This window comes from Sardina pilchardus, chromosome 3, assembly GCF_963854185.1.
Source record: "Sardina pilchardus chromosome 3, fSarPil1.1, whole genome shotgun sequence".
In the NCBI taxonomy this organism is placed as follows: Eukaryota; Metazoa; Chordata; class Actinopteri; order Clupeiformes; family Clupeidae; genus Sardina; species Sardina pilchardus.
This window is the reverse complement of record NC_084996.1, coordinates 34,675,781-34,694,181: the sequence shown is the minus strand read 5'-3', so window position 1 is coordinate 34,694,181 and position 18,401 is coordinate 34,675,781. Positions and strand designations below refer to the sequence as shown.

The 18,401-nt window shown below is 45.7% G+C and overlaps 3 protein-coding genes across 6 annotated transcripts; 1 reads left to right on the top strand and 2 right to left on the bottom strand.

The window, feature by feature from the left end:
* Positions 1–338: 338 nt before the first annotated feature.
* Positions 339–5,847, bottom strand: LOC134077422 (cytosolic 5'-nucleotidase 3-like). The gene is made up of 9 exons (XM_062533017.1): positions 5,707–5,847; positions 4,922–5,020; positions 4,595–4,664; positions 4,410–4,456; positions 4,191–4,276; positions 3,972–4,061; positions 3,613–3,775; positions 2,697–2,897; positions 339–2,227 (listed from the first exon to the last, which is right to left on the bottom strand). The coding sequence occupies exons 1-9, from the start codon at positions 5,707–5,709 to the stop codon at positions 2,117–2,119; spliced, it is 870 nt and encodes a 289-aa protein (XP_062389001.1). The 5' UTR covers positions 5,710–5,847; the 3' UTR covers positions 339–2,116.
* On the top strand, positions 5,255–9,849 carry LOC134077421 (kelch-like protein 10). Of its 4 annotated transcripts, none has more exons than XM_062533016.1 (9): positions 5,255–5,391; positions 5,823–5,916; positions 6,372–6,585; positions 6,926–7,415; positions 7,670–8,284; positions 8,645–8,794; positions 9,009–9,125; positions 9,272–9,363; positions 9,562–9,849. In XM_062533016.1, exons 3-9 carry the CDS (start codon positions 6,386–6,388, stop codon positions 9,719–9,721), a joined length of 1,824 nt encoding a protein of 607 aa, XP_062389000.1. In that variant the 5' UTR covers positions 5,255–5,391; positions 5,823–5,916; positions 6,372–6,385; the 3' UTR covers positions 9,722–9,849. The 4 variants fall into 4 exon arrangements, with proteins under 4 accessions (XP_062389000.1, XP_062388997.1, XP_062388999.1 ...); XM_062533013.1 differs by having other exon boundaries at positions 5,255–5,690; XM_062533015.1 differs by having other exon boundaries at positions 5,255–5,690; positions 6,353–6,585.
* A 160-nt stretch (positions 9,850–10,009) lies between these two features.
* Positions 10,010–15,485, bottom strand: LOC134077420 (kelch-like protein 11). The gene is made up of 2 exons (XM_062533012.1): positions 14,946–15,485; positions 10,010–14,441 (listed from the first exon to the last, which is right to left on the bottom strand). The coding sequence occupies exons 1-2, from the start codon at positions 15,470–15,472 to the stop codon at positions 12,854–12,856; spliced, it is 2,115 nt and encodes a 704-aa protein (XP_062388996.1). The 5' UTR covers positions 15,473–15,485; the 3' UTR covers positions 10,010–12,853.
* Between the last annotated feature and the right edge of the window lie 2,916 nt (positions 15,486–18,401).

Genomic DNA, 18,401 nt, shown 5'->3' with positions numbered 1-18,401 from the left:
GGGGCCACCAGTCACATTTAGGTGAGAATTTCTTCCATTACGTAAATGCCCTCCTGAAACTAAGTTCCCTAGCATGGAGAGAACAACATGTTCCAGAGTTGAAATGACTTGGAAACATGCAAGAGAAACCCATAGAGAGAAAAGTATGGACACTGAAAAACAGATGTCTTTTTTTCCCCAGCCCAATTAAAGACACAATGTGGTAATTGTGGATCTCTAGTCAGAATGGAGTTCATCCAAAGCCGATCTGTTGCTCCCTTTCAAAACACGATACTCATGCAGAGCTTTAATGAGTCCAGTTCACAAAGAGCCCACACAATACACAACACATATTTCCTTAAAAACATGTTTAATTCCATAAACGTCCAAAACACTTAACTCTGGATTATCGCAATATGCAGAATGGACGCAACAATTGCCATTGGATTAGCCGCATATGGCCTGAAAGTGTGCTGGATGGGCCATATGTGTCAGAGACAGAAAGCCTCTGACATCTCTGAAACAATTTCTAAGATAACAGAGTAGAACTGGGTGAGATGCAGACTACCAGGTAAATATGTTTGCCATGCAAGTCTTCATGTTCATGTTGCCACTGTGAATGTTCTGCTGGTCATTCTTCCAAATTATTCAATGATATCAAATGTTTTATAGTTTAAATGTACTGTTGACATTCTGAGAAAGATCTTTCCTGACATAGTGCTGTAGTCAGTGCAAAACTGTTCACAAGCACCAATGAACCCTTGGCATAAGAATAAAGCACTGCTTATTTGTACAAACTGTACATTCAGTACCAGCTCTTAAAATGTGTCCCCTGGGTATGAAAGTGCAGTTACATACAGATATTGTTTTGTCTCGGAGAGATATCAAAAAACAAATACAAACAAAGATCGATAAAAACTATTCATGTTCAAATTGAACTCCACAAACAATGCAAATACATTCTAAGCAAATGCTTTGAAAATGCCTGCTGTGGCTTTGAGATGACTTTAGTCTGGCTCCGTGGATAGACAGAAAAAACACACTGTGAGAACACTCATCGTCATTCATAGCAAACGTTGAAACCTCAGGACACTCAGGAGAGGGACACAGCTGCAGGACCAGTGCCATGTGATGCGCTAATCACGCTGCTAACGCCACTCTGGCTGATGCACTGAGAGAGGATAGTCCTTATAGTGAACCAGGAAACAAACCACCAGCGCCCTCTCAGCTGGTTCCATTGAACGTCAGTGGCACAGGCTTTCTTGAGTTTCTTTGCCACTTTAAAAATAATTCATGATCAGGATATCATACTCACTGCCAGCACAATAAAGCATAAAAAACACTCTAAAACAAGGAAAACTATTAAACCAAATAAACCGCTACAGTCTAAATAACAAACTAAGGGACAGCCATATATCCTTTCAAAATAAGTCCCTTTTCAACACATACATGGGTGGTGTTTCCAAATAAGCTTGAGTGAGGTTGCCACTGAAGCCCATGCATTGGACCCTCTCTGTAGACCTCTTGCCAGTTACTTCAGAGCAGCGGACATTACAAACCAATGGCCAGTGAAGGTGCTCAAACTATGTTCCAAAGGCTGAAGCTCTCCATAGTACAAATGTGCTAGGTCCAGAAAAATCTCATGCATTTTTAACAACCCAGAGCAAATCAAATGCCCTTCTGTTCGAAATGTGTGCATATATCTAAATGTGTCTGTGTGTGCGTGTGTGTGTGTGTGTGTGTGTGTGTGTGTTGTAAAAAAAAATAGGCCCATCAGTCACTGTGAAAAAAGATAGTAAAGCTTTGAGGTACAGCTGAACTTTCATGTGACAGTTGTGAATATGACAAAGGGAAGAAACAGGCGCATGTAAAGAAAACATCAGGTGAACTGTTCCTCACACTGCAACACTTAAAACACTCATCCACAGGAGGAAAAAATGGCACGCCAACAGCACAGGGTCACCAGCGCTATATGTTGAGGTGGGGGAGGTCAGGACCCGAGGCTGGGAGGCAGGGGCCAGGACACCTTTCTGTCGGTCAGGGACACAAAGATGAGGACAGAAGGCCGACCCTGCAGAGAGCTGAGTCCAGGGACATGAGTGTGAGTGTCTGAGGTGGGCTGGGCTGGACACAACGGTCACTGGCAGCCAGTGATGTACCGCAAGATCCCGTTGGGCACTTCCATGGTTTCATCTTTCACCAAGATAACATCATAGGACTTCAGGTAGGACTCCATCCTCTCCTCCACCTGCAGCACAGAATGGAAACAAACAGGTTAGCATTAGAAATGACCTGTGTTTGTCTCTCTATGTGCATATGATATGTATGCATGTATGTTTGTTTGTTAAGGATGTCATGAGAGTCAATACCAAATTGATGCTAAAATTCCAAATACATGAAGAGACGCCAGCACCTCAGACTTTGTTTCGATTTCAATAGGTATATTTCTTGTGACTTGTGACTAATGTTATGAAGGTTACTTTGTTGACTTTTAGTTTTACTGTTGCTGTAGCTACAGCAACTATCATCAGCTCTGCCAATCATTTTAAAATGACAGCAATGAAAATTGAGAAATGTTGGGACACATAAATCAGGACACATTAATGGAGAAACAAGGATCATTCTGCTTTTACCATGGTATTGATTTGGGAATTGAGAATAATGTCATTTCACTGGTAATGTACTGTGACAGCCCTAGTATGCAGGTGTGCATGTACCTTATCGTTTAGGAAGCCAATCTTCAGTATGTTCTCCATGTTCTGCACACCGTCGGCCATGGTCAGGTCCCCTATGGAGTCTCCCAGCAGCAGGACGTTGTGGCGCTCGTGGAGTTCCTGGAAGTGGCCGGTGTTGAGTAGGGCGCCCTCCCGCTTGTTATAGGTGTGGATGAGTTCACCTTTGAAAGCCTGCAATGTGCCCTAATGAACAAACATGATCAGTTTAGGATGGATTAGCACCACTAATATATATACCAGGATAACAGCAAATTACTCCACTATTGCACATGAATTAGTAATGTACCATCACGAGGTATGGATCCCAGTGTGAGTATGTGTTTTCTCAAAGGAATGCTGAATGATTGGGGCGGTGGTAGTGTAGTAGTTAAGGAGCTGGGCTAGCGTGCAGTAGCCTGAAAGTTGTGGCTTCAATTCCCAGCTTTCACCGGTGTGCTCCTGAGCAAGTCACTTAACCCCAAATTGCTCTGGGGACAATGTAATCCCTTGTAAAATTGTTGACATATGTATATGTAAGTCACTTTGGACAACAGTGTTTGCTAAATGTAAATGTAACAAATTATTCAACAGGCATGAAGCATATGATTATTGGCAGATGCTTTTGTCCAAAGCAATGTAAAATAATAACAATCAACATTACAATTAAAAATAGGCATATAGCCTACACAAAATATACTAGAAGTAAATAGACTGGACCAAATGCAAAATAATACCAATAGAAAATCCCCATAAACATAATACCGTAACCATAAATATATCATAATTGTCAATAAGTCAATGATGGAAACTGTTGTGCAATCCATTTTTTTCCGGTAACTCCTGACAGTTTTGCATTGGGGAAAAATCATTGTGATAAGAAAAAAATGTGGAAATATAAGCTTAACAGCACAGCACTCACAGTTTCATCAAAGTCCATGTAGTTGGAGAAGACTTTGACGTTTGGGTAGAAGACCCCAGCCTGTCTGATCACCTCCTCCAGCACGTCTCCAATTCCCGCAGAGAAGATGAGCAGCGGGATGTTCTGCTCCTTCGAGTGGTCAAAGAAAAACTGGTAGTCTTCCCTGCAGAGCAACAGCAGAACCATGGACATAAATGCATTTCTGATGTTTGTTCATTAGTTAACCTGGTGGGAAACTGAAACTAAACATGGTGGGAAAACCTAAAACTAAACATAAATGACCTGTTTAACGATTACAAACATGACCGCTACTTTGTAAGAAGACAGAATGCCGATGTCCAGACCCATCCCACACTAACCTGAGCAAGGCATCCGATTCCCTCACCACCATCGCCAGCAAGTCCTTCTTGATCTTCTGCTGCACCAGAAGCTCGTGGGCTTTGGTCCACCTGTGTCAAACCACACAGTACTTCACAACACTTCCTCTCCCTCTCTATCAGGGCAAGATGGCAAGGCACAGGCCAACAGAGCGGTGGTTGATATGTGTTAACTGATAGAGATGACCAGGTAAGACTTACCATTCCACCATGTACGGTATTTTATCCTCCACTGAGCGGGTGGAGTCTATCTCAATGGGGTAGTATGTGTTCAGCAGGTGCGCCAGCTGAAGACAACACAAACGCCACGGTCAATTATCACCTTACATCCTGTAGGCCTCAATAGGTCCTCTTAGAATAAACACTAAGTAAAGAAGTGTTCACAAACCACAAACCCTCAGCAGATTAATAGGCTCTTACCTGTACTTTGCAATCTTCACTGATCAATTTGCTGTTATCCAGAATATCTGCAAAAACAACATACTCTCAGTTCATATTTTGGGAAGCCCATTTTGGTTGACTGGAATTGGTTTGAAATAATTCCACCCACTACTAACTAACTAAAGACATGCTTCTGAAGAATCCTATTATTATGAATAACTCACTGTGGCAAGTAGGGCATCGTTTTCCATTAACAGCAAATCTGGTGAGAGTCATGTCAAAGTCTGAGATGATCTAAAAAAAAAAAAGAGCATTATGGTCTGGGGTTTCTGTACAATATCTACATAAATGTTTACAACATTAGGCCTATAAGGTGGCAATTATGTTAATTATGTTTAAGATTTACAAGGCAATCACCTGATAGTATTATGACAAATGTAAACTAACAGCCTAAACAAAACAAACAAGCAATACCTTAGTGTTAAATCCACCTAAACTTATTTCATGACTCAACTTTACTGCATGGGAGTTAATTTAATGATGTAGCCTACCTGGACAGAGTTAGGTCCTGCCTGCCTCATGCCATTTAGAATCTGATCCACCTTCTGAGGATTTCCGATTCGCACTGATGATTTTGACAGCACGGGAATCTGCAGAGACACAAAGCCACACCTTTCAAATGATGTACAGTTAAGACTGTTTTCCAAACTGGAAGGCAGACTACTATAAGTAAACCACTGCAACCACTAACCACTGATTCCTGGCATTTTCTGAAGCTGTCAGCTTCACTTGCAGCGCAGTTAATACCGTCAATGGTAAAAACTGCACATTAGCTGCAGTCAGAATATATCGCATTGTTTAAAACGCGACTGTCTACCCAGCTGTTATGTCACCGTGTCCGTTACGTAGCTAACTCATTCGACCCCAGCAGGACAACTTTGAAGGGTCCTCTGTAGTTTAGACCTCAATGACTGAATATATAAGATATGCAGCTGGCAAAAGCTATTTTAATGCAACAAACGTATCTTTCAAACTGAAATCGAAAGTTACAACGCTTTCATAAGGATGCATGACTAGCATTAGCTAAGTAACCTATCGCTAATGTAACTAACGTTATTTAGACAAACCAACCAGACAAATGACTACGCTGTAAACAAACCAAAAAAAGATAGCTCTTTGGTGAATGCTTCAGAAGACGTAACGTTACATACTTTGGAGGAAATTGTGGATGCAGGGTGAAACACAGCAGTCATTCATTCGCTCTCTTGCACATAGCTAGCACAAGATTAGTCTTATGGCATGCAGAAAGTAGTACCAAACGTAAGTATTTACTTACCATTTTAACGTAGGATGAAGGTTATTATTATAAATGATCAACAACAAATGTGCAGCTTGCAGCAGTGTTTGAGCTAGCACAACATGAACAGAATGTCCTGAACCAAATTTACACAGCACTGTGGTAACAACTGGCTAGAGCAGCAGTCGGACCGGAGAAACAACCGGATGTGTCCCCAGTAATACAAAGGATGTAGAAAAATCATTCCGGGTAGGTAACATCAGGGTCAGCCTTTTATTGCCACTCAATTTCTCAGTTTATGAAATTGTTATAAGTGTGTAATTAGCCTGGCAAAACACTTTGTCAACAGCCATTACATGTTATTTCCTTAGTTTATGCTCTCTGTTGTATGACAATTGTGTAGGGTTATATGTCTCAGTGCTTGGGACATAAAAACACTAAGCTGGAATAATTTATTAATCAGCATGTTCAATTTCAGCAACTTTATATTGGTAGTCATGCATCAGCCACATACAAAAATAAGAAGGCATTCCTGTACATTCTACTGCAGTGATGCTATAATGAGAGGTTCTAGAACACGCAATCTAGAACACAGGCGACAGGCATCATTTCAGTTGAGCTCAGCCTCTGAACAAACCAACAGCAACTCTGTCACTTCCAATGCAGATCTAGTTGTACTTGTCAGTCACTCTTCATTCGTGTAGCTACTACAGCAAAGATGAGTGAACCCGAGGAACAGGCAGCCGCCTCCCCCAAGTTCCAGCGCTGCTTCATGGAGAGAAAAATGAGTGCCATGGCCTGCACCATTTTCAATGAGCTCCGTCTTGAGGGCAAGCTGTGTGATGTGGTCATCAAAGTCAATGGGATGGAGTTTAATGCTCACAAGAACATTCTGTGTAGCTGCAGTGCCTACTTCCGGTGAGTGGTATGGGACTATGAGGCCCCTTCAGACTGTATTTCAATCAATACTCCTAATAAGCCTAATTTCTCATAGACTGTCAGCATTCATGGGATCTATAGGATTTATTTTCTGCTATTTACTCATGGATCCTCCTCTCTTTTGCATAGATTTAGGTTTACCATTAAGGCTTATCTTAGGTCAGAGGTCAATGTCTAAGTTCCTATTTCCTTGCAAATGAGAGGAACTAGTCTTTGTCATGACTGATAAGGAGGATGATAGCAATAACTATGGTGATGCTGATGATGACTGTCTGAAATGTGTCAGTGACGAAGTGAATGGGAATTCTTGTTGGTGCAGAGCCTTATTCACCAGCGAGTGGAACAACTCAGAGAGGCGAGTCTACGCCATCCCTGGTGTTTCCCCCGACATGATGCGCCTCATCATCGAGTATGCCTACACGCGCACCGTCCCTGTCACCACGGAGAGCGTGCAGCAGCTCCTGGCGGCCGCAGACCAGTTCTCCGTCATGGGCATTGTGCGCGCCTGCTGCGAGTTCCTGGAGGGCATGATGTGCCTGCAGAACTGCATTGGCATCTGCAAGTTCGCCGACTTCTACTCGTGCACAGAGCTATGCCGACGTGCCTACGTCTTCATCCTGCACAACTTCGAGGACATGGTGAGGGTCTCCGAGGAGTTCATGCAGCTGTCCCTGACCGAGCTGTGTGGGATCATCGAGAAGGACGAGCTGAACGTGAAGCAGGAAGAGGTGGTCTACGAGGCCGTGCAGCGATGGATCGCCCATGAGCCCCAGCAGAGGAAGAAGCACATCGTTGTGCTGCTGCCCAAGGTAAGAGACAGACTTAAAGAGCTTGTAGTAGACCAAGACTGAATAGATCCAAAGCTGCAGGTCACTTTTTCTAGTTTCTCAACACATTTCACCAGCACCATTGTCTGTAGCAGTACATGGAGCTTTGAAGGGAGAAATGGATGAGATGATTCTAAATCTTAACCATTCCCTCTCTATGCAACAAACATTCTTTAGTGTATTCATCCATATCTCTCAACCCCCTGCTTTATTTATCCCCTCTGACGTGTATCCAGGTTCGCTTGGCCTTGATGACGGCTGATTACTTCATGAACAACGTGAAGAACAACACGCTGGTGAAGGACAACGAAGAGTGTAAGCCCGTCATCATCAACGCCCTGAAGGCAATGTACGACCTCAACATGAACGGCCCCTCCAATGACTTCACCAACCCTCTGACCCGTCCTCGCCTTCCTTACGCCATCCTATTGGCCATCGGTGGATGGAGTGGTGGCAGCCCCACCAATGGGATTGAGGCGTACGATGCCAGGGCGGACCGCTGGGTGAATGTGACCCGTGAGGAGGAGAGCCCACGGGCCTATCACGGCGCAGCCTACCTGAACGGCTTTGTGTACTGCGTCGGTGGGTTCGACAGCGTGGACTACTTCAACAGCGTGCGCAAGTTCAGCCCCATCACCCGCACCTGGCACCAGGTGGCACCCATGCACTCGCGCCGCTGCTACGTGAGTGTGACGGTGCTGGACGGCTGCATCTACGCCATGGGCGGCTTCGACGGCTACATGCGCCTCAACACGGCCGAGCGTTACGAGCCCGAGACCAACCAGTGGACCCTCATCGCCACCATGCACGAGCAGAGGAGCGATGCCAGCGCCACGACCCTGCATGGCAGGGTAGGTCAAGCCACTGTTTTATACCGCTCTAGTCTAGTGGCCCTCTGCTACTGCTGAGCAAGCACACTTTGCATTTCCTTGGAAGAGCAGTCTAGTTTGTAAAGCACATTTAAAGGAATTCCCCTTTTTGTCAGTTTTCAACATACTGGGTATACCTATTTAGAGCTAAGGATGAACCCAATTCCACTAAATCCGACTAAAAGGGTCATGCTCCTACCTGACATTACATAGTACACGCATTGGCATGGAAGAAACTCCATTCTCCATATTGTAAGTCAGTGTAGCATCAAATGATTAAATCTGTTATTTCAAGATAAAATACAGTAACTACTTGATATGATAGTGATTTGTGATTGACAGGTGTACATTTGTGGTGGTTTCAACGGGAATGAGTGCCTGTTCACGGCAGAGAGCTACAACCCCCTGACCAACCAGTGGACGCTGATCGCTCCAATGAGGAGCCGGCGCAGTGGAGTGGGAGTGATCGCATATGGGGAGCATGTGTATGCGGTAGGTCCCCCCTCCAACCTCAAAAACACACAGTGCCTCAATCATAGTACCTCTATATCTCAGTGGGGAGGGAACCTGCTTTCGATGCCCTGGATAAAACTTGTAAATGGATCATTTTTCTGTGTGCCTAAGAAATGAGAATGGGTTATTTTCGTTATTTTCCCCCTAACATCTGTATTTGATATGCTGTTGTCTATTGTTTTCGTTTCGTCAGGTTGGAGGTTTTGATGGTGCCAACCGTTTGCGAAATGCAGAGGCCTACAACCCGTCGACCAACACTTGGCGTGCTGTGCCAACCATGTTCAACCCACGCAGCAATTTTGGGATTGAGGTGCACCATCTCACAACCACATCTCTTCAGTGCTCTTTGCCACATTTCACAGGCCATTGTCCAAGTTACACAGAAGACTAGACCCCTTAAGCATCTATGGTGTATGTTAACAGGTGTACCACTTATTTTCTCCCTTTCCCCTTCAGGTTGTGGATGACCTGTTGTTTGTGGTGGGTGGCTTTAATGGATTCACCACCACATTCAATGTGGAGTGCTATGATGAAAAGACCGATGAATGGTAAACTTTCAACCCATCTCCTGAAAATCATGCACACACTTCGCACATTTCATGTGACAAGCACAGACCCAATGTTACAGCTACAGCGTGGATACTAGATAGCATCACCTTAGAATAGCAACAACATCTCAGCATACATTACACCTTATCATTATAGTGCTGAATAATAAACGTTCATGTTTCGTGATTCCCTTGCAGGTATGATGCCCACGACATGGGCATTTTCCGTAGCGCCCTGAGCTGCTGTGTGGTGCCAGGCCTGCCCAACGTGGCAGAGTATGCGGCACCCCGCGATTCCATGCAGACCCCAAGGGAGCAACTCAAACTGTCCACCTCCAACAGCATTCTGTCTGTTTGAGACCCTGGACCAATGGCCCTCTCCCTTAAGTAGACTCAGGCACCCAACAGACATTAATAAAATGCTCCAAGCTCCTCCTAAATTGCTTAAGGGGGGGAAATAACCAAGGCAGACACAAATTAGAACTTCTATTTATTTTTTTATTGCATCCATATATTTTTCTATTTCTTCTTAAAGAGGGTGGGTTCATGATACAGGCGACCGTCATCTACACTTTTGCTGGTTTGAAGTATGGACATGGATTTAGTGTCTGTTGCATGAATTTCTTTAGACAGCACTTACCACTAAATGGAAAAAAACCTATTAAAACTGATTTCATTTCAGCATTTCATCATTTTGTTTTTGTAGTATTACAAGGTTCATGACATGCAAAGCCTAAAATATACTCATGACTCATTTTTTTTATTTTCATTTTTTGTTGCTATACAAACAGGCAAAGAGCTAGGAAATGGCTGATCTTTCTGCATGATTTCTTGGGCAGGCTCAGTAACTGTTCAGCATGCATTTCCCCCCTAAACCATTTCCCTCTCTGCTGTGGCTCAGAGATAGCAACATAGCTTAACTTAAGACAGAACGGTGTCAAAATATGTTTCATACAAATTTGTACAATCAGAGTCATCTTAACGCATCCTCCTGGCAAAGCATTAGGGGTGATGTCTCAGACAAACTTAAATCGGACATAGGTTTATGACAAACTATTTGTAAGACATGGCCTATTCATTAGTCAAGCTATGTCACACAGTAGCAATCAAACTCTATAGAGTTGGAAAAAAAAAAAAAAAAACATTCTTCATAAGCCTCTCAAACAACTTGGAATTGACTCAGAATACAATGTCCATTAAGTGCGTAATCATCCAATATACAGGCACAAAGCTTGCAGTAGTCAGATTAAGAAGAAAGGGAAAAAAACACAACATAGTACAACAGCAACAGGCTGCATAGTAGAAACAGACAGGAAAAGGACAGGAAGAGAGGGAAAAAATGACATCTTGTATTTAGTAAAGTTCAATTTAATTGGAATGACATTTGTAAATGACAGATACAGATGTATGTAACCGAAAACTGATTGGAGAGTTGGTCAAAACATCGGTCATCTGGTAATATCCTTGGATACTTCGGATATCAAATGATATTTGGTCTCTGGTCTGCTTCATCCAATGAGGCAAAGACTGATGAGGTGGAGGTTAGCCTCTGAAACATTCAGTACTTTGAAACAAAAACTAACATAAGCTCCTTTAAATACAACATAATCATGGTAAATAGTACATAATACAAGTAAATAATAAAGTCATCTGTGCTGTAAAGTGCACTTTCACCTTTAAAGCTCTGCTTAGCAGATGGATAAACTTTAACACATATTATAGACACATTGAACCTAACCCCCAAACCCAATGGTTCTCATTATCTCACCATCCCGGTCCCACACAAACCCCAACATAACAGGACTTGTCTTTCTGGTACTCTGTCCTGTACACACATACATACACACACACACACACACACAAAGGCATCCAGTACTGCAGACCTGGATATGGATGACGAGGCAGAAGGGAAAGGTTCTGCCCCTGTGAAGCAAGTTCAGAAAGTAGATGATGGGCGTGTCAGGACACAAGACAGGGAGATGCTGCACCATAGAGATGAAGGCCAGTTAAGCCAACATAGCCTTACCCATCCAAGTTAGTTAAGAACCAACTAAGAAGGATAAAAAAACCCAAAAAAAACAATGTCAACAGCAACACAATTCAGAACAACAACGTAACAATATGTAGTGGAATGAAATGTGATTCGACAGAAATGTCAGAAGTCTGATGTAAAACAATGTTGAGACAGAAAAGGAACAACCTTCCGGTCTTTTCTACCTATCTACAACGTAATCTTCTCTCCCTCTCTCCACCCATCTAGTATTCTAGTGTTGCAATTCCGCATTTCCATCTAGGAGTTCCTCAACTTTCCTCTTGCTGCCATGTAGACCCCTTGTGCTGGTGATGGGCGGAGCTTAAGACAAAACAGCGTACCCTACGAGCCCTAACTGAGTGCTTGGAGAGCAAAAGAACATTAGTGTAAGGAGCAGAGCCATGGACCCTCAGAGGATTTCACGCTCCTTTCCCGACTAAACTACTACCTTTGCAACCTGTGGATTACCCCCTCAAACACAGTCGTAACAGCAAAGCTAGAAGCGCAAGTCACAAAGGTGCTCTAATGCTGCAGAAAAGCTAGCTATGCTAAGCTGTCTGGTCTGAATCTATTTATCTTGAGAATGTGGTTTTCATGCTGGAATGTCAGTTTGGGCAATATTTCCTTTTGTCTTTCATGAGTGAAGACATATGATTGGAATGGAACGTGGTCCGTCCATGAAGACAGAGCCACGTGGACCTTCACAGCTCTGATTTGTGATCGCACTATAACCTGCTACATATTGATTTGGCCACGAGGATACACGCATATACATATGTATATTTATATATACTCTGTTCTCTCTATATACACATTAAAATACACAACACATGTGCGCGACTTTAAAAGCTGTTTCCACATTTTGGTCTCTGTTTAGAAATCCTATTGATGCAATACATTCGGACTGGCTGTCCCTTCCAGCGGCGTCAAAATCAAATGCATCTCACCGTTACTCTCAAAGTGAAACTTCTCATAGCCACCAGCCTGCATGGCATGAAACTCAGCTAAGATGCTGTGCAATATGGCATGCCAACCCCCTCCACCAGCTTTGCCCTCGACACCACTCTGAGGCCACCCTTCACGCCAAGCACACCCTTAAGCAGAGAGCCTGATGGTCCTTGCAAAGGTCTGAAAACAAATGGGATGGAGGTGGTCAAGACCACGTGCGTAGTGGCGGATGCCGTGAAGATGGATGGACTCGACGTGCGGATGGCTGTGAAGACTAGCCTGGGCTTTTGAAGGCCGCACACTCTGCCACTGAAACGCCTGCCTACGCTTCATCTGGGAGGACGCTGGACTGATGTTCCAAAGGACGGGTGGGGTGGGAGTGGGTCTGGTGCGGGGGTGGGGCCACGAGGGACGAGAGGTGGCATCGGCCCTCGACCGGCCTGCGGCACCTGCGCGATGAAGCGCCCCGCTCCGCTCCGCCTCGCTCCGCCTCGCTCCGTGTCCTGGTCCTCAGCACTCGATCTGCGACTGCAGCTGTCGGCGCAGGGTGAGCGTGCGCCGGTGCAGCTGCTGCATTTGCTGCATGCGGTCGCGCTGGCGCGCCAGGTTCTGCGGCATGGGGTAGCGCTGGCAGCCGTACAGGAAGCGGTAGGGGATGCGCACGTGGCAGGCGGTGGCGCGGCACCGGGGCTGGGGCATGGGCGGCAGCAGCATCCAGCGCTTGCGCTCGGCGCAGTAGCGGTACGCCTCCTTGCGGTACTGCTTGTCCACGTCGTCGCTGTTCTTCCAGCCGCCGATGACGAAGACGTCCTGGTGGAAGTGGCAGACGGCGGCGCCCTCCACGCCGATCACCTCCGGCGGCAGGCTCTCCAGGATCTCGTCCGAGACGCGGCCGCTGATCTTCTGCCGCGCCGCCTCGTCGCGCACGCCGGAGTAGCTCTTGGGGCAGCACGAGGCCGTGTGGTAGAAGTTGGTGGAGGCCACGGCCATCTGGAACAGGCAGTAGTTGTCCACCAGGGGCAGCGAGTCCACGTCCTGCCACTGCCGCGTCTCCGTGTCGTAGCGCGTGGTCACCGTCTTCAGGCCGTCCTCGTTGTCCGTGTCCACGGGCGTGCGCGCCGTCACGTACACGTAGCGGTCCTCCACGCTGACCGCCTTGACGTCGCGCAGGATCTTGGGCGCCGACTCCAGGTTGTGCCACTTGTCCTGGTCGGGCTCGTACACGCTGACGTCCTTGAAGCCCGGGCTGAAGTTGCCGTGGCCGCCGATGCTGTACAGGATGTTCTTGACGCACGTCAGGCCGAAGGAGTGCTTGCGCGTGGTCAGGTTGCTCACCTGCTCCCAGGTGTTGCGGTTGGGGTTGTAGCGCTCGACGGTCTTGGCGAAGCCGGGCTCCATGGAGCCGGCCACGTAGACGTGTGTGTCGGTGGCGGCGATGGCGTGCCCGTCCAGGTGGTTGTGGATGTGCGGCAGGTTGACCCAGCGGTCCTCGTAGATGAAGTAGCCCACGCACTCGCTCAGGTAGTCGCCGCCCTCCGACACGCCGCCCACCACCATGATCACGTCCATGTTCTGGCCGAAGCGCGGCTGGAAGGACGCGGCGTACGAGGACCACAGCTCCACGTCGGCCGACTTGAGGTTCTCGAAGCGGATGGCGTGGCCCTCCACCGCCTCGGCCACCAGCCTCAGGCAGGCCTCGCTGGCCGCCACCTGCCGCTCGTTCTTGACGGCGCGCGTCAGGTAGGTGGGCTTGATCTGCGGCAGGCGCAGGAGGCGAAACAGCTCCTCAAAGTAGCGCTCGCGCTCCGCCGCATTCCGCTGCACCCACTTGACCACGGCCTCGAACAGAGCCTCCTCAGAGTCCACCGTGATCTCGGCGTCTGACAGCCAGTCCCGCACGAGGTGAAAGGGCAGCGTGAGGAACTCCTCGTCCTGGATGACCTTATGGAAGTTGCGGCGGATCATGTCGGCCGCCCGCAGGGCCAGCTGGTCCAGCGTGTACATGTGTGCCAGGCTGTGCACTGCCACGCAGTTGGCCAGACTCAGCTTGCGCTTCAGGAACTCACCGCAGAAGTCCTTCAGCTGAACCAGAAGGAACCTAAATGGCATAACAGGAGGGAGATAGGGGAAAGTTTATGTAAACAAAACAGAATCAAACAAGAACATGAGGATACCCCGGCCTGATAGATATCTATGTCTCCTTGATATTTCAATGACAGCTACTTAAGCTGAACAAGCTTTCTGTTATCCTTCATCATATGTATGCCCTGTATCTGAGTGTTGCTGACAGTTGCTTCTAGAATCAAAACAAATAGGTTGCATGGTTGGGTGCACTTCAGTTAGCATGTCTAGGTATAGAAAATGCAGACAAACCCAGTTCTAGGTCTAAACGACAACCTTTCAATAGTAATATTTGCGTTATATAATGCGCAGCAGCATTTTGTTATGTTCATATACAGGACATTAGCCTACAGTACATTCACAAAGCCTTCACACATTTTAGCTAGCACGCGCTAACAGCAATGGAGTGCAAGCTATGTCAACTAGCCTATTTGAAAAGCTGTCATCTGCCGTCAGCTGTACGTGATCTGGATTCGCCTACCTGTCTGCAAGCTCCAACACTTCGTGAACATTGCAGGTGCTGACTCGGATCTCGCCCGTATACATGTATTGAATGACGCTCTCAACTGTATCAGGGTCTGGCCCGTTTTCTGAACTCCATTCTTTCATATCAACACGACCAGACACCGACTCCGAAAACTGCCCACTCAGCAGCGGTGTGAAGTAGTCAGTCGCAGCGGCTAAAACAGATCGGTGGGCTGCTAGCTCAAAGTTCTGAGCGCCAGCCGCCCCACTGCTGAAGGCCAATGTCACATCACAGAAAAGCCCCTGCTTCCTTTGCTCGTTCTGCCGCCGAGACAGCTCCGAGCAATGGGAGGACGACGTGAAATCCTCGGCCTCTTCCGTGTCTCCATCCCCTGCGAGGGAGCTAGCTGAACTGGACCCTCCGCTTCCGCCACGGGTCGAGTCCTCTGGATTCGGGGCAGCTGTTGCCATTCCGGGGATAGAGGACAAGATTCTAAATTGTAGTAAACTTGTGTGAGAGAGGACACACACGCAGACACACATACATCTACTCAAAACATCAACGACATTATGGGCATGCGCAGAGCTGTTAAGGCGTTGCCAGAAAGGTTGACGTATCAGGACACCACCCACGGAAGTAAATAATGACAGCAGGGCCGCAGAATAAACGGTTAGCGTGTAGAAAGCATAGAAAGTTGAGAAATGCATTTGTGACATGCTGCATGGCAAGCACGAAACATTTAGGTTTGTCCGGTAGTTGGCTAAAGGTTTTGTATTGCATTACACAGGCTACAGAAACAGGCGTATATGACGGCTTAAAACAAGAAGCTACAGAAGCTGTCCAGCCACATAGGCCAGGTAAGCCCTATGGGGCTATTGTACCCATGAAGACTGATTGTGCCATTAAGGCCCAGAATATTGGCATGGGGTCTTACAATGAAGTGGCAAATGCACTGTGTTTAGTATGTCAAATTGTCAAGATGTATTTTCCTGGAAGTAGTACCGGTATATGATTACACAAAGAGAGTTTTTTTTTATTTAGTATCAGGGTTGCCAACTTCGGGTGTTTGGCTGGAGTGAGATTTTGAAGAGGGAGGGGGGGGGGGGGGGGGGTGTGCATTTGGCTTATTTGAGGGCCACGCCACGCCAAAAAAAAAAAATGGGTGCCGAAGATATCAGCACAATCTTTAAGTGCAGGCCCCTTGCCAGACACACGGGGCCCATAGCCTAGACCATAGACTACATATAAACATCTGGTAGTTGTTAAACCAGGTGAATATGGGCCTACCAGTATGGCTTTCCCAATGTCATTTGTAGTGGTGTTGTAGACCGATACAACTCACATCCAATAAAATAATAGGTCATTTACAGAATCATACTGTGTAGATGTTCTGTACAGTAGGCTATCTACCCAAACAACCATCCATCAATCCATCTAGGCTATATATTTAGGCCTATCTATCTCATGTATGCTATCAGTTAGGAGCCATAGTCAATGAAAAATAGCCTACATGATAAGAAATGTAGTGTCACAATTGTTTTGATATTGATAATCAGTCAAGAATTTTGATATTTTCTTGATTTGATTTGGGAGTCCCCCCCACAAAGATCACAAATACATTACAAGCCCCCAACACACTCAGTGAAAAGGTGGTTTCATGTCTATGTTTGCATTTCAAACATTTTGAAATTCATATTAAGTTTACATTATTTATGATCTGCGTAATTAGCTAAAATACATAGTAAGTTGACTATTTCATATTGATTTTAGATTTTTACACGATTGTCATACTCACTTAGGCTACATTTAGCCTATCTTTATTGTAATTTAATGCCTGTCACTTTAAGAGAGTGATAGGTTTCAGTCATGCTTTTCGGCTATCCTAAAGTTATTAATATGTGGAAGTAGCCAAATGCTTTTTCTATGTAGTCAAAAGACCAAACAAGTGGAAGAGCAGTAGCCTAGTTCATTATTTTGGGGCGCATACAACCTGAAGTTGGAGAACAAGTAGAAAGCCTAGTGAAATTTAAAAACGGGATTACTCGGTAATGCCTTATAGCCTACAAATTAATGAGTAGGCTACATCAACAGCCTAAATTCACGTTGATTTTCTCGCGATCCGTCTATCACAGCAACTAGTAGGTCTATAATACCATCGAAAAGATTGTGCTCTGTCAAGAGTCATTCATTCATATCAGTGTGACTAGAACTTCGTGAGCAATCACGCCTGCGGCGTCGGGTCCTTATTACCACTTCGAACGTGCATTATTTTCCACGGCGCGTCGTTGATTATCCCTTACATAATTTCTCTGCGCTGAGAACGTTGTAGTCAGGTATTAGACCTATCCTTGCAGTCCATCTAAAGAGCCTATAGGCTACATGCCTTAAATTCGTCTACTGCCTACACAATGATCTGCTGCATGTGGTCAAGTCACCAACTGATAACGAACGGGTTGAAGAAAAATAAGAATGGAATGAAGTCTGCGTGAGAGTGTGAGATTGATGCTGAAATCGTGAGTGTCACGGCGAATGCGTGAGAGTTGGCAACCCTGTAGTATGTGCACATTTAACTGGCTGCAGTGCACACTTTTACTCAGAGTGGTCAGTTAAAAGTGATGCATTAGGAAATGGAAGTCGCCTTTTTTTTTCAAAGAATACTAAAGAAAACTAGGATACTATCCACCTGATGCATGAATATGACAGGCTTTGCATGTAGGTTGACCACTCTCAGAGCCCCTCTTCCCACCACCATCACCACCACATAGCCTACATTGACTGAAAAATAGGATTTATATAATTATACTTCTTTAAAAATGATAATGATATATTCTTTTTTTTATAACAGAATATATGTTTTCATCAAAGCTAGGCTATAGGAAGTGTTTGGAAACTTTGTCTTTCACTCACCATCCAACATCCTATTCAGCCTGGCCCTTGATAGCCTGTTGGGGAAGAACATTTATGTTAGTGGCCTGTGTGTTCTCAGTTTTCACCTCTAGGTGGCAGCAGCACTCTATCTCTGATGACTGCTTCATGCAGGATCTCGGCTTCACTCTGCTGCATATCATTCGCTCTGAGATACAAGACATGAGCCCCTACCTGGGTAGGACATAAAAGAAATCAGATGGAGAGGTCAACTGTACTACTGTCCACCTTCATTTCCAGTGTAATTAGGTTTTATATATTGTTTTTGCCAAATTGTGACATTTTCTTACTTTGGGCTGTTGCTTGGAACCACACAAGCTAGATGTACAGTAGGCTCTCTTAGTTTGATCTACTTCAGCCTGAAGCTGGGCCTACAAATATTGAAGTCAAACCAGGTGACGACGTCTAAGGGACCATGGAGATGGAACAGGAAGCCGCAGTGGCCTTTTTTGTTCACTTCCAGCAGCTGGTGGTGGCCTCGCTTTCTTTGGAACTATTTGTGCACTTCTTGTCCTAAAGGCATGCCCTCTTTGTCTCCGTCCCTCG

What these genes read in the sequence shown, in the direction of transcription:
- LOC134077420 (XM_062533012.1), bottom strand. Translation starts at nt 15,472, where the DNA reads ATGTGTGTCTGCGTGTGTGTCCTCTCTCACACAAGTTTACTACAATTT. An exon ending in GTGTTGGAGCTTGCAGACAG is followed by an intron (nt 14,442 to 14,945) that starts GTAGGCGAATCC and finishes TATGCCATTTAG; the next exon opens with GTTCCTTCTGGTTCAGCTGA.
- LOC134077421 (XM_062533016.1), top strand. Translation starts at nt 6,386, where the DNA reads ATGAGTGAACCCGAGGAACAGGCAGCCGCCTCCCCCAAGTTCCAGCGC. An exon ending in CCACGACCCTGCATGGCAGG is followed by an intron (nt 8,285 to 8,644) that starts GTAGGTCAAGCC and finishes TGTGATTGACAG; the next exon opens with GTGTACATTTGTGGTGGTTT. An exon ending in ATGGGGAGCATGTGTATGCG is followed by an intron (nt 8,795 to 9,008) that starts GTAGGTCCCCCC and finishes TCGTTTCGTCAG; the next exon opens with GTTGGAGGTTTTGATGGTGC.
- LOC134077422 (XM_062533017.1), bottom strand. An exon ending in GTGAAGATTGCAAAGTACAG is followed by an intron (nt 4,277 to 4,409) that starts GTAAGAGCCTAT and finishes TGTTGTCTTCAG; the next exon opens with CTGGCGCACCTGCTGAACAC. An exon ending in GAATCGGATGCCTTGCTCAG is followed by an intron (nt 3,776 to 3,971) that starts GTTAGTGTGGGA and finishes GTTGCTCTGCAG; the next exon opens with GGAAGACTACCAGTTTTTCT.